At 42.3% G+C, this 13,701-nt stretch overlaps 1 protein-coding gene across 1 annotated transcript in view; it reads right to left on the reverse strand.

Moving 5' to 3' along the window:
* TMEM65 (transmembrane protein 65) overlaps positions 1-13,701 on the reverse strand; it is a 182,673-nt gene that overhangs the window by 13,280 nt on the left and 155,692 nt on the right. Inside the window, exons 5-6 of the mRNA XM_073632227.1 lie at positions 7,756-7,798; positions 2,026-2,131 (exon numbers count right to left, since the gene is read on the reverse strand). Of these exons, the coding sequence (XP_073488328.1) occupies positions 2,026-2,131; positions 7,756-7,798 (149 nt within the window). The remainder of the gene's footprint in view (positions 1-2,025; positions 2,132-7,755; positions 7,799-13,701) is intronic.

Consider the following 13,701-nt stretch of genomic DNA (forward strand, 5'->3'; position numbering starts at 1 on the left):
CCCCTCCTCCGAAGCAGCCCACGCTCACCAGCCATCGTTTTTCACTCGCAAAATGCGAGTAGGCGAGTGGAAAATTTGAGGGCTGCTGTAAATAAAGAAGACACCTGAGGAGAAACAGATTGACAAGTCTTACTGCACAATCTGACTACAAAAATTCCAGGATCTTCAATACGCTGACCCTGCTGGCAACACGGATCATATACAATACAAATCATCCTTCTGTGCAACAGATGAGTCTAATGGTATTTTGCCATATGGATTACATGGTTGGTGTATAATATACGATTTCCATGACGGTTTGTCTCTATTCAGTAACAAAGCCGGTGTGTAGATAAAGAGATAACTACGCTCATTTCCTCAGATATTGATTTGCGTCACATCCCGTCAGAATCTATTAATCAACTGGCATTTACAGCGCTGATTTTAGCTTCAGATGACTCTGGAAAAAGAACAAATCAATTTTTTTTATGTTTGCATGTTGAAATGTTTTAGGGTAGGAGGCACTAAATTCATTTTGTTTATTTTTCGTTTTGTACAGTGTGCTCTTGCAACGTTTTTACTTTCCATCCAGGCTGCATGCATATGGCAGTCCAGAGTGCAGAGTCTGCATAATGCATTCCCAGGACCCACAGTCACATGGTGAGATGAACCTCTACAATTAGGCCCTGGTGGGCGGGGGCGAAACGCGTCAGTGTGGCCTTAGTAGCGGTAACAGGCTGAGGCCATTCAAAACCTTTCTCACCTGACAGGCAGGCCACGTGCCACGTCTTTCCAATACTATAGGCAGCTGTACACACTGATGTTTGCGTATAGCACCCAGCATGAGCACTGGCATATGCTTCAAGCACAGATCAGATCGAGTGTATGGGATGTTTTTTTTTTTTTATTCCCCAAAATCATGGATGCAGCATCGGTCCGATGCTGCATTTGTGCCCCGGCACCTCTGCACTGAAAACCGAGCGATCGAACATTGCCGATGGCTCGGTTCTCACAGCCCCCCGAGCAGAAAGATGTAGACTGTCAGTCAGCAGCTCCCCATTCTGCCCCCTCGCACTCACTGGAGCGCTGAGCTGTGGAGGGGGCGGGGAGCGGCCGTCTCAGGCTCTCAGCGGCATGCTGAGAACCTGAGACAGGTATCCTTCCAGGCACCTGGCGAATCTAGACTTCATTTTCGTGATGACGTGGTGCCTGGACTGATTCCTGTGACATCAGCAGAGAGTCGAATTCAGTCCACTCTCTGCTGAAAATGGGTCGCAGGAGTGCAAAACAAATTGCACTCCTGTGATCCATAGGAAAAGCCAAATGAGCTTAGGCTGGACAGCCAAAGCTCGTTTGGCTGTACTCCTGTGGATCACAGTTAGTTCTGCACTACTGGGACCGGTTTTCAGCAGGCTAAAGCCCCCTGTCAGCTGACGTCACCGAGCCGGTCGAGGCTAAGGGAAGGTTGCAACAATATGGTCGGGATCCGCCCACATGCCTGGACCGACACAGCCTCTTAGCAAGCCGCTGAGAGCCTGAGCCGGCAGCTCCCCTTCCCAGCCCAGTGCCCCAGTGAGTGCAGGAGGCGCAGAGAAGAGAGCAAGTGACTGACAGTCTGCAGCTCTCTGCTCAGGGTGCTCCGAAAACCAAGTAATCAGTGGTATTCGATTGTTCGAAACTAAGTCTTAGAGCCGGCGGGGGACAGATGCTGCATCCCCCTAGGTAAGTATGATTCTTAAAAAAAACAAAAAAAAAACTGTACTTCTCTTTTAAAAAAAATAAATATAAAATACATAAAATTGTAAAATTGACCCTAAACCATTATAGTTTCCCTGTCAATGATTTGGCTATACACAAATACAAGCAGTCTTTGTTCTGGAGAGTAGTAGGATTAGCTGCATAGATGTAGAAAGCTTTGATTGGCTTTGATTACAGAAAAAAATAATAGAACACCAAGTTTGTGATCATTTGCTGCTGGTGGTGACTTTTGAGAGCCATCCAGCCAGAAAACATGAAATGGAAAGGAGAGAATCTCATTCCACCTACCAAGTGTGCACTAACACGCGTCTGCCACATATCTGCTTGCTTAGGTGACAAGTCGGGATTTGGCAGACCCAACCGTGAAGATATTGCTTCCACATAACCGGCCAGCCTAGAAAACAGACAATTTCTTTTTAGAAACTCAGTACTCAGACAATTGGTACCACAAAAAAATAGTAAATGTGAAAGGGTAGGTAAGAAAAAACAGGAGATATTGGGGTTGATTCTCTACAACTAGAGAGTGCAATATCTGGTGCAGCTCTGCATGGTAGCCAATTTACTTCTAAAGTCAGCTTGTTCAATAAGTATTGACAAAACAAACCTGGAAGCTGATTGGTTTCTATGCAGAGCTGCACCAGATTTTGCACTCTCCAGGTCTAGTAAATTACCCCCCACTGTGTATTTGGTTAGTTAGCGATTTCTAATGAACACACGAAAACCTAATAGTGGCCCACTTGGATCTTTCTTGCTCCGCTGATGCATGGGCTCCACTGACAATCAACCAATATTGAGGAGGGGTAAAATCACACTGAACATTCTTTGCTTAACCACTTGCTTACTGGGCACTTAAACCCCCCCTCCTATCCAGACCAATTTTCAGCTTTCAGCGCTGACGCACTTTGAATGACAATTGCGCGGTCATACAACACTGTACCCAAATGAAATTTTTATCATTTTTTTACCACAAATAGAGCTTTCTTTTGGTGGTATTTGATCACCTCTGCGGTTTTTACTTTTTGTTAAAAAAGTTTAAAAAACGGAATTAAAAAAAAAAAAAATTTTTAATTTTTTTATATTTTGTTATAAAAAATTTAAAACGGTAATTTTTCTCCTTCATTGATGTACGCTGATGAGGTGGCAGTGATGGGCACTGATAGGCGGCAGTGATGGGTGGCAGTGATGGGCAGCACTGGCAGGTGGCACTGATTGGCATTGATAGGTGGTACTTGTGGGCATTGATAGGTGGCACTTGTTTGCATTGATAGGTGGCACTTGTTTGCATTGATAGGTGGCACTGTGGGCACTGTTAGGTGGCACTGTGGGCTCTGTTAGGTGGCACTTTTAGTGGGCACTGATGAGGCAGATGTGCCTGTTCCACTTCGGGACCGATGTCCCTGACATGTGAGCCGGTGATCGGCTTTTTTTTTCTACTCGCGCTGTCAGCCGATTACCGATGTTTTGTTTACATCATGTGATCAGCTGTCATTGGCTGACAGCTGATCACATGGTAAGGGGCTGGGACTGGCCCCTTACACGGATCAGTGATCAGCCGAGTCTCATAGACTCAGTGATCACAGCGCGCAGGCCATAGCGCTGATGTCTAGTGGTTAAATTTCAATTTCCTTATATTTTCTTTGCAGTAGCAGAGTATTGTGTTGTGTTGGCATCCAACTGAAGTAACATTGGCTATAAGGGCATCACTAAAGCAGGGTTTCCCAAGCAGGGTTCTGTGGAACCTCAGGGCTTCAATACCTACACTGTTCTAGTGGATTCCATTCCATCCAATGGTGGCTTATCGACCCCGAAGGCTAATGTTGTGGTGGGTTCCCATCCGCTGAATGGTTCACTCAATAGACAAGTGTTGTCAGAGTGGATAATTAGGTGTTAATTGTACCCAAGAATCATACCTATGAAAAATATATTTATCCTTCGGAAAAAACAGTGTAAGATCATTTAAGGCACTGCTGCCACTGACTGCTAACCTCACTAGGTTTGAAATTTAATTTGGTAATGTAGTATTGTGGTACTCCATATAGGAATATAAATGGGACCTTACCCACTTCCCCCCGGGTGACTTCAGGGACCTGAAGTGGAGATATTTGGATGATGCTTGCAGCTACAGGCATCATCCAGATATCTTTGCGTTTGAAAAACTGATGCGCAAATATTGTGTGACATAAAATATTGCAACGACCGCCATTTTATTCCTTAGGGTCTCTCTCTCAATATATTATATTATAAAATATATATATATATAGATATATATATATATATATATATATATATATATCTATATATATATACAGAATTGTTGACATTTTTGCAGATTCATTAAAAAAGAAAAACTGAAATATCACATGGTCCTAAATATTCAGACCCTTTGCTGTGACACTCATATATTTAACTCAGGTGTTGTCCATTTCTTCTGATCACCCTTGAGATGGTTCTACACCTTCATTTGAGTCCAGCTTATACTGTTTGGACTTGATTAGGAAAGCCACACACCTGTCTATATAAGACCTTACAGCTCACAGTGCATGTCAGAGCAAATGAGAATCATGAGATCAAAGGAACTGCCTGAAGAGCTCAGAGACAGAATTGTGGCAAGGCACAGATCTGGCCAAGGTTACAAAAAATTTTCTTAAGGAAACTTAAGGTTCCTAAGAGCACAGTGGCCTCCATAATCCTTAAATGGAAGATGTTTGGGACGACCAGAACCCTTCTAGAGCTGGCCGTCTGGCCAAACTGAGCTATCGGGGGAGAAGAGCCTTGGTGAGAGAGGTAAAGAAGAACCCAAAGATCACTGTGGCTGAGCTCCAGAGATGCAGTTGGGAGATGGGAGAGAGTTGTAGAAAATCAACCATCACTGCAGCCCTCCACCAGTCGGGGCTTTATGGCAGAGTAGCCCGAGGGAAGCCTCTCCTCAGTGCAAGACACATGAAAGCCTGCATGGAGTTTGCTAAAAAAAAAAAAAAAAACCTGAAGGACAACAAAATGGTGAAAAATAAGATTCTCTGGTCTGATGAGACCAAGATAGAACTTTTTGGCCTTAATTCTAAGCGGTATGTGTGGAGAAAACCAGGCACTGCTCATCACCTGTCCAATACAGTCCCAACAGTGAAGCATGGTGGTCGCAGCATCATGCTGTGGGGGTGTTTTTCAGCTGCAGGGACAGGACGACTGGTTGCAATCGAGGGAAAGATGAATGTGGCCAAGTACAAGGGATATCCTGGACGAAAACCTTCTCCAGAGTGCTCAGGACCTCAGACTGGGCCGAAGGTTTACCTTCCAACAAGACAATGACCCTAAGCACACAGCTAAAATAACGAAGGAGTGGCTTCACAACAACTCCGTGATTGTTGTGAAAAACTTGTTGCATCTTTCCCAAAAAGACTCATGGTTGTATTAGATCAAAAGGGTGCTTCTACTAAATACTGAGCAAAGGGTCTGAATACTTAGGACCATGTGATATTTTAGTTTTTTTTGTAGTAAATCTGCAAAAATGTCAACATATTTGTGTTTTTCTGTCAATATGGGGTGCTGTGTGTACATTAATGAGGAAAAAAATTAACTTAAATGATTTTAGCAAATGGCTGCACAAAGAGTGAAAAATTTAAGGGGGTCTGAATACTTTCCATCCCCACTGATATATATATATATATATATATATATATATATATATATATACACACATGCAGTATCTCACAAAAGTGAGTACACCCCTCACATTTTTGTAAATATTTTATTATATCTTTTCATGTGACAACACTGAAGAAATGACACTTTGCTACAATGTAAAGTAGTGAGTGTATAGCTTGTATAACAGTGTAAATTTGCTGTTCCCTCAAAATAACTCAACACACAGCCATTAATGTCTAAACTGTTGGTAACAAAAGTGAGTACACCCCTAAGTGAAAATGTCCAAATTGGGCCCAAAGTGTCAATATTTTATGTGTGGCCACCATTTTTTTCCAGCACTGCCTTAACCCTCTTGGGCATGGAGTTCACCAGAGCTTCACAGGTTGCCACTGTAGTCCTCTTCCACTCCTCCATGTCGACATCACAGAGCTGGTGGATGTTAGAGACCTTGCGCTCCTCCAGCTTCCATTTGAGAATGTCCCACAAATGCTCAATAGGGTTTAGGTCTGAAGACATGCTTCGCCAGTCCATCACCTTTACCCTCACCTTCTTTAGCAAGGCAGTGGTCATCTTGGAGGTGTGTTTGGGGTCGTTATCATGTTGGAATACTGCTCTGCGGCCCAGTCTCCGAAGAGAGGGGATCATGCTCTGCTTCAGTATGTCACAGTACATGTTGGCATTCGTGGTTCCCCCAATGTAGCTACAAACCATGAGACTCCCACCACCATACTTGACTGTAGGCAAGACACACTTTGTAGTCCTCACCTGGTTGGCGCCACACACGGTTGACATCATCTGAACCAAATAAGTTTATCTTGGTCTCATCAGACCTAAACCCTATTGAGCATCTGTGGGGCATCCTCAAACGGAAGGTGGAGGAGCGCAAGGTCTCTAACATCCACCAGCTCCATGATGTCGTCATGGAGGAGTGGAAGAAAACTCCAGTGGGAGGCTGTGAAGCTCTGGAGAACTCCATGCCCAAGAAGGTTAAGGTAGTGCTGGAAAATAATGATGGCCACACATAATATTGACACTTTGGGCCCAATTTGGACATTTTTACCTAGGGGGTGTACTCACTTTTGTTGCCAGCGGTTTAGACATGGCCGTGTGGTGAATTATTTTGAGGGGACAGAAAACTTACACTGTTATACAAGCTGTACACTCACTACTTTACATTATAGCAAAGTGTAATTTATTCAGTGTTGTCACATGAAAAGATATAATAAAATATTAAACAAAAATGTGAGGGATGTACTCACTTTTGTGAGATACTGTGTGTATATATATCAAAATCTAAAAAAAAAATATATAAAATGTTTTGGTGTTCTAGGTAATTTTCTAGGAAAGAAAATAATGATTTCTGTAGGAGAGAAATGCCAGAATTGGCTTGGGTGGCAAGTGGTTAAAAATACCTCCTCAGTGTTAAACAACACCCAAATTACTGAGAAATCCAATAAAAATACACTATCTAAAATACAATATTAAAACATATCCCCACAATTGGGATGCAACAGTCATATATCCTAGATACATAAGGTTTCTGTCTACACGTTTCGTGGTTTTCCGCTTCTTCAAGACATTCATTGAAACATTTTACGTGTCAGACGAATGAAAAATACAATACAACATTAATATCTAAAATGGTGCAAATCTATCCAGGCTCAATGCCACGACACACAGCAAAAGGTAACCATCATCTGACAGGTAAATTGCTTCAGTGAATGTCCTGAAGAAGCAGAACAAAACCGTAAAACGCGTAGCTTATGTGTCTAGAGTATAGCTATTACATTCCATTAGGAATGTTTCAATAATGTATTTTAAATAGTTTGTGTAATAAAAACTATATTTTTATTGGATTTCTCATTACTTTGGGTGTTGTTTAACACTTAGGAGGTATATTTAAAGTCCTATTTTAATTGCTACAGTGTATGGAGTACCACAATTCTACAATCGATTAATATGGATGATACCTACCAGTGCTATTGTAAAATAGGTTCTATTAGAACAGTTGGTAATGTCACTACAGTGCTGCTCACGGTTTTCCTTGCTGGGGAGGAAGCTGTAGCTGGCAGACAGGCCTGAGTGCACTTCCCACCAGCATTTCTATTGTTTGGCATACATTGACGAGCTGCTTGCCATTTTCTTTCTCAGCAGAACAGAAAAGCAGAGTGTACCCTGGGTAATGAACTAGCTTTAAAAGCTCCTTATTTCAAATCTATGTTACAATTCAATTAGAATAGATATCCTCCAGGCAAAAGCAGTTTAGGTTTTATATGCAATGCTGAATATATACTATGGCTAGTTCATTCTAGATTTATTTTCTGTAAACGGCAACATTTAATGGTGCAAGAATGTGTTATGTATTAAGAAACATACCCGAGTCCTGCAAGATCTGAAACCAGGTTTCCTAGAGCAGCAGCTAAAAAATACAGAAGCAGTAGAAGACTTAGCAGGTTTTGACCGAGAGAAGAAGATTATTACAATGAATCAATGTTCTGTATTTCATATTAAAGAAAAAAAAAAGGCAGTATTATACAATAGCAAATAAAACACTTTTTGAGCAATGCCTCAAATGCAGCATCCAACTTTTCCTTCTCTTATTACATTTTTAAAAAATAAAACAGAATAATAAGAAAAAGCAACACACAAAGGACATCTAATGAGGTACACAACAGACCGCTGTAAAGTAAGAACATTAAACATAAAGGGAGAAATGTAGTGCAACTGCGAGGCAGTTTCAAATAACAAGGATGTATGGTAACCTAAAGGATAAGCAATCTAGCTTCAAGAATATCATCAGTCAAGGCTGATCCCGAGAGGGACCGGACAAAGCTTAGCAGGCCTAGTGAAAGAGCCCAACATAATTCACAGAGCCCTTAGCAGACTTCCAAAAATAACATCAACAGAAAAAGGAAAAAGGAAATAAAGATGGAGAAGATAAGTCAGAAGAGTTAGAGGTGCCTGAGTTCAACACTCCTGGGTGGGGGGATGAGAGCATACAATCTCCTAGTTAGTAGATAGTAAAAAAACACAAAACATTCATGGGGGGTCTTCCCGCGAGTGCCAGGGCCCCCACGCTGCATTATGTTGCTCAATCATATTGGTAAGGCGAGCAGAACTCCATAACTTCTACGTGCATAATCCTAGCATACAAATCAATGGAGGACGGCGGGGTTTGCCTCTTCCATTGGAGGGCAATAAGACATCTAGCAGCTGTGAGGATATGGCACGAGAGTTTCTTAGACAGTTTAGTCAATCTATTAGGAAACAGCCCTAAAAGAAACACCTTAAGGCAAAAGGGGACATCCACATCAAGTAGCCATCCAATTTTTCTTAAAGCAAAACTAAAGTTCGAAAAAAAACTGTGAACAGGCAGGTTCTGTTCTGTTAAGAATTCTCTGTGCAACCTATTCACAATCACAGTTCACTTGGACAACCAAGGTTTTCCCTTTGATAAATTCACGTGCCTGTGACGAAACAGGTCTGTCGGGGGCCCGGTAAACCACTTAAACTATATAAAATATATACATATATGTTTTTTCAGAAGTCCTTCATTGATGGTCTCAGCACATATGGTCACTCTGACTACTTCAATTTCTTGAAATCTGTCTCCGTTGGATGATTTTCTTGCTGGACAGCAGACCGCTCACAACCAGCTCAGCTCCCATTCCCCGATCTACAGTGCCACACTTTTATTATATAGTCAACCTTATAAGTATGGTAGAGAGTGAGTTTTTATACGTGGATTTATTTTATTTTTTACGATTTTTCTTTTTTACTTGGGTAGGATCAGACCACACAGCAACTCCTTCTATTATATTTTATTGAACTCACGCGGATGTGTGCAAGGACCACCCTGTCATCCGCCGGCTCAGCGGGGATCAACGCTGAGATCCCCGCTGAGCAAGCGGATGTTCACGGGGCGGATCATCACGGATCCGTCCCGTGTGAATGGGGCCTTGAAGTTAGATAGACTTTATAAACAAGTGGTGTATTCTTGTATACACACACTGATCATCATGGTGGTCGATGGTGAACATTATTAGATATTAATAATCTGTCATGACATGTTAAAGTGGTGTTCCGGCCGAAATGATACTTTTTAAATAAAAATGCCCCTATAAAACTCTGTTTTGTTAGTTTTTAGCAGTAGTTTGTTATTTTATAAACTTACAGCAGGCCGTGGCCATCTTAAGTGTGGGCATCTGAAGCCAGACTGTATTTCTTCCTGGATCTCATCCTTACAGATCTCGCACATGCTCAGTGCAGCACAAGCAGTGTAATAGGATTCAGGTCAGGTTTCCATAGCAACGGCAGTGTCAGGGGAAGTTGCCGCCCCTTCCCAGAAGGCATTGCAAACCGGAAATGATGCGATGGGCCACGGCCAGGGAGGAGGAAGTGAAAAATGAATACAGCAGATATACAGTAGGGGCTGAGAATTTTTTTTTTAAATATCCAATTTGTTTACAGTGCACAGTTTAGTGAGGGGTGCTGAAGAGTTGTAAAAGTGGGTGGAACTCCACTTTAAAGATGTTGATGATATTAGGATATGAGAATTCTGTATTTTTGATACAGTAACACAGTAAATAATCTGTTGCGCAATACTTTACATGAATTGATTTGAGTGCAGGCAGGTTCTTTAGAAGAGACATGCAAAGGGGTTGATTTGCTAAAACTGGAGAGTGTAACATCTGGTGCAACTCTGCATGGTAGCCAATCAGCTTCTAACTTCAGCTTTCACAAAACAAACCTGGAAGCTGATTGTAACATCTGGTGCAGCTCTGTATAGAAACCAATCAGCTTCCAGGTTTGTTTTGTGAAAGCTGAAGTTAGAAGCTGATTGGCTACCATGCAGAGTTGCACCAGATTTTGCACTCTCCAGTTTTAGTAAATTAATCTCAGCATGTCTCTTCTGCAAAAAAATACCTGCCTGTTCACAAGCCTCTGTAAAATGCACACAAAGCTGTGCATGCACAGCTTCATTTACATTTCCAGCACACTGGCAGCATGCCAGGATGACTGCACTCCTGCACATGCATGGGAGCGACGTCACCCCGCACCGTCCAATCAAGGTGGCTGAAGATCAGTGCACAGAAAAAGTTGTGAAGAAGATGCTGGCGCAAGACCACTTGCATTAGACCGTTGGAGAATAGGTCAGTATCCCCGAGTTTTAAATTCATTATGGTTCATTCTAAACACAACTGATTTATATATTTTGGGTAAGTGATTCTTTATTTCATATTTAAAATAGAATTTCACTCAAACATTATTTTTTAACGCTTGCAGTTATTTCTTTATGGGCCAGTTAACACTACATGCAGTTCAGTGAATTTTTTCTGCATCAAAAACGTATGTAAAGTAGGTTATATGGTTTCCAATGGCAAAATTCACACCAATGTGGTCAGTTCCAGAGTGTTCCAGTTCCAGAAAAAAAGTAGAACATGCTGCATTTTTACTGTACTGGAACATGGTAAAACTAGAGATGCACCGAAATTTCGGCAGCCAAAACAATTTGGTTGAAAATGATGTTATCAGCATTTTACCGATAAAGAAAAAGGTGCCAATAATGACACTGAAAACGCATGCAAATTTTACTGTGTTTATGGTGTTTTTCATAGGTCATGTGACTCAAAGACCACATCAAAACCGTAACAGGGGTGTTATTGATACGTTCTTGCTGCGTTTTCAATGCATTTCAACAGGGAGGTGCGTTTTTTTTTTAAACTGCAGCAAGCAGGATTTTTAACAGCACAACAGAAGCGCAATGGAGCAGTGTAAAGAAACAGAATTTAAAGGGGTGCATTTTTCTTGAGCTTTTCTAGTGCCAAAGGTGCCGATAATGGTCGAAACTAAATTCATATTCATTTAAATTGATGATATTAATTAAAAAGTCAAATATAATACACACACATATATATATATATATATATATATATATATATATATATATATACACACACACGCATTTTAAAAACTGTCATTTTCGGCAAAGTGCATCCTGCATTTTCGGTACCAAAATTTCAATTCATTGAAACTCTAGGTAAATAGCATCAAAAAGCGAGCTGGAATGCATCAAAAACACAACGGAATGTGCCAAAAACGTGCATGTAGAAATGCATCCTAAACGGATCTGGAGTGCATTTTTTGTGATGTGAGCCAGCCCTTAGCCTCAGTTCACATCGGGCCGATTTGACATATCAAATCAGAGCCTATTGACAGCAACAGCACCGTCCGAATTGGTGTGATGCCGCACCGATTCTCAAAAGTATTTTCTGCACCACTTTTGGCGACTTCAGGGAAGATTTCAATAGACATCTGTGCATGAACCCGCACAGATGTCTGTCAAATGGCCTCTGAACGTGCACTGAAATACGGGTTGGAAATCGCGTGACCTGCCCTTAGAGAGCTTAAAGCGGTGTTCCGCTCATAAAAAAAAAAAAAAAAAAAAAAAATTAAAAGCCAGCAGCTACACATACTGCAGCTGCTGGCTTTTAACAATAGAACACTTACCTGTCCTGCAGTCCAGCGATGTCAGCACCGCAGCTAATGTTTCCGTCAGCTGTTTGCTGCTGCTGCTGCCGCCGCCATTGCGGGTAAGGGTACCCGGCAGTGTAGCCTTACGGCTTCACACAGGAACCCTACTGCGCATGCGCGAGGCCCCGCTCCTCTCTCCTACTGGGCCGGCGACAAAGGAGGAGGGAGCTCCGCGACAATGTCACCAGCATGCGGCCCGGACTCCCGGAAGTGGGAACAGGATACCTGTCAAAGACAGATACCCTGCCCCCCCCCCCTCCCCCAATTGTGGCACCGGAGGGGGGGGAGGAAACAAGTGAGCGGAAGTTCGACTTTTGGGTGGAACTCGGCTTTATGGAGATTCATCTACTCCGTTGGGTTGATTTACTAGAGTGCAAAATCTGGTGCAGCTGTGCATGGTAGACAATCAGCTTCCAGGTTTTTTCCCACGTTCACATTGGGCCGATTTGATATGCGATTTCACATGTCAAATTGTGTGCCAAATCGCAGCCTATTGCCGGCAACGGCACCGTACAAATTGGTGCAACGCCGATTTTGCGGCGCCGCACAGATTCCCAAAGGTAGTTCCTGCACTACTTTTGGTGACTTCGGGGGCGATTTTAATAGACATCTGTGCATGAACCTAGGGCTGGGAGATTTTCCACAAAAAAAAAAAATCTGCGATTTTCTTAAAAAAAAAAAACTCGATTCACGATTCGAATCGAGTTTTTTTTTTTGGACACCGCGCCAGTCCTGAAGAGCTGCGGGCAGGAGTTTTTAGGTGAGGCCGCGGCTTTGGCCTAGTCCGCGGCCAAAGCCTAAAAACTCCTGCCTGCAGCTCTTCAGGACCGGCACGGTGAAAAAGAAAAAATCTAGAAAAATCGATTTGCTTACATTTTGAATCGATTTGACCTCTCAACTCGATTCAAGATTTAAATCAATTTTTTCCCCAGCCCTACATGAACCCGCACAGATATCTTTCAAATCGCCCCCGAAGTTGGACTGAAATGCCGGTTTGAACTCGCACGATTTTAAACCCGCGTTCAGAGTGAACCTGGGCTTTTAGTCAAAGCTTATTTGAACAAGATGAAGTTAGAAGCTGATTGGCTACTATGCAGAGCTGCACCAGATTTTGCACTCTTCAGTTTTAGTAAATCTCCCCCATTGTGTCCTGGAGGCAGAACAAAAAAGTGATGGGAAATCTTCAGAGGTGAGGCTCCTTCCAATGGATACAAATGTTTAGGCAGAAGAAGCAGGAAAATGTGACAGGCAGCAATAAAAGAATACAACAAAGTTCCGGGTGATTTGCAGGGTTGTTAATATCCATATTTCCGCACACAGAATACTTCTTGCTTACATGTGCAATCAGCAGAATATCTTCCTTTGCAGAGTCCTGTGGATTTTATTTCCTAATATTATAGATCATTGCTTCTCATAAACCAACCACCGCTTTGGGTTTGGTGGCCCTTTAAACCATGAATTTCCATAGTAACCGATCCACTTAGCGAGGTGACAACCTCACAGCTAAAGATGCATCTTCTATACATTTAGGAAATGCCATCCTGCTACTAACGATGAAAACTCAATTTCCGCAGGTTCAGCCTGCCGGCCACTGAGGTCTATTTTGACAGATTAGATTCATAAGACCGTCATCTCCATAGAGAACAGCCACCTAGGAGTGTGCGCCTAGATCACATAATGATTCATTTATAGCTGCTATCCAGCATCTGCTGCGATGTCTCAAGTGTCTCGTCGCAGGAAGCCATGACAGGTCGGAGGAATTGTTCATCACCTTTCTAGAAAAAGCTC

The sequence above is a fragment of the Aquarana catesbeiana genome, linkage group LG05, assembly GCF_042186555.1.
Source record: "Aquarana catesbeiana isolate 2022-GZ linkage group LG05, ASM4218655v1, whole genome shotgun sequence".
Lineage (NCBI taxonomy): Eukaryota > Metazoa > Chordata > Amphibia > Anura > Ranidae > Aquarana > Aquarana catesbeiana.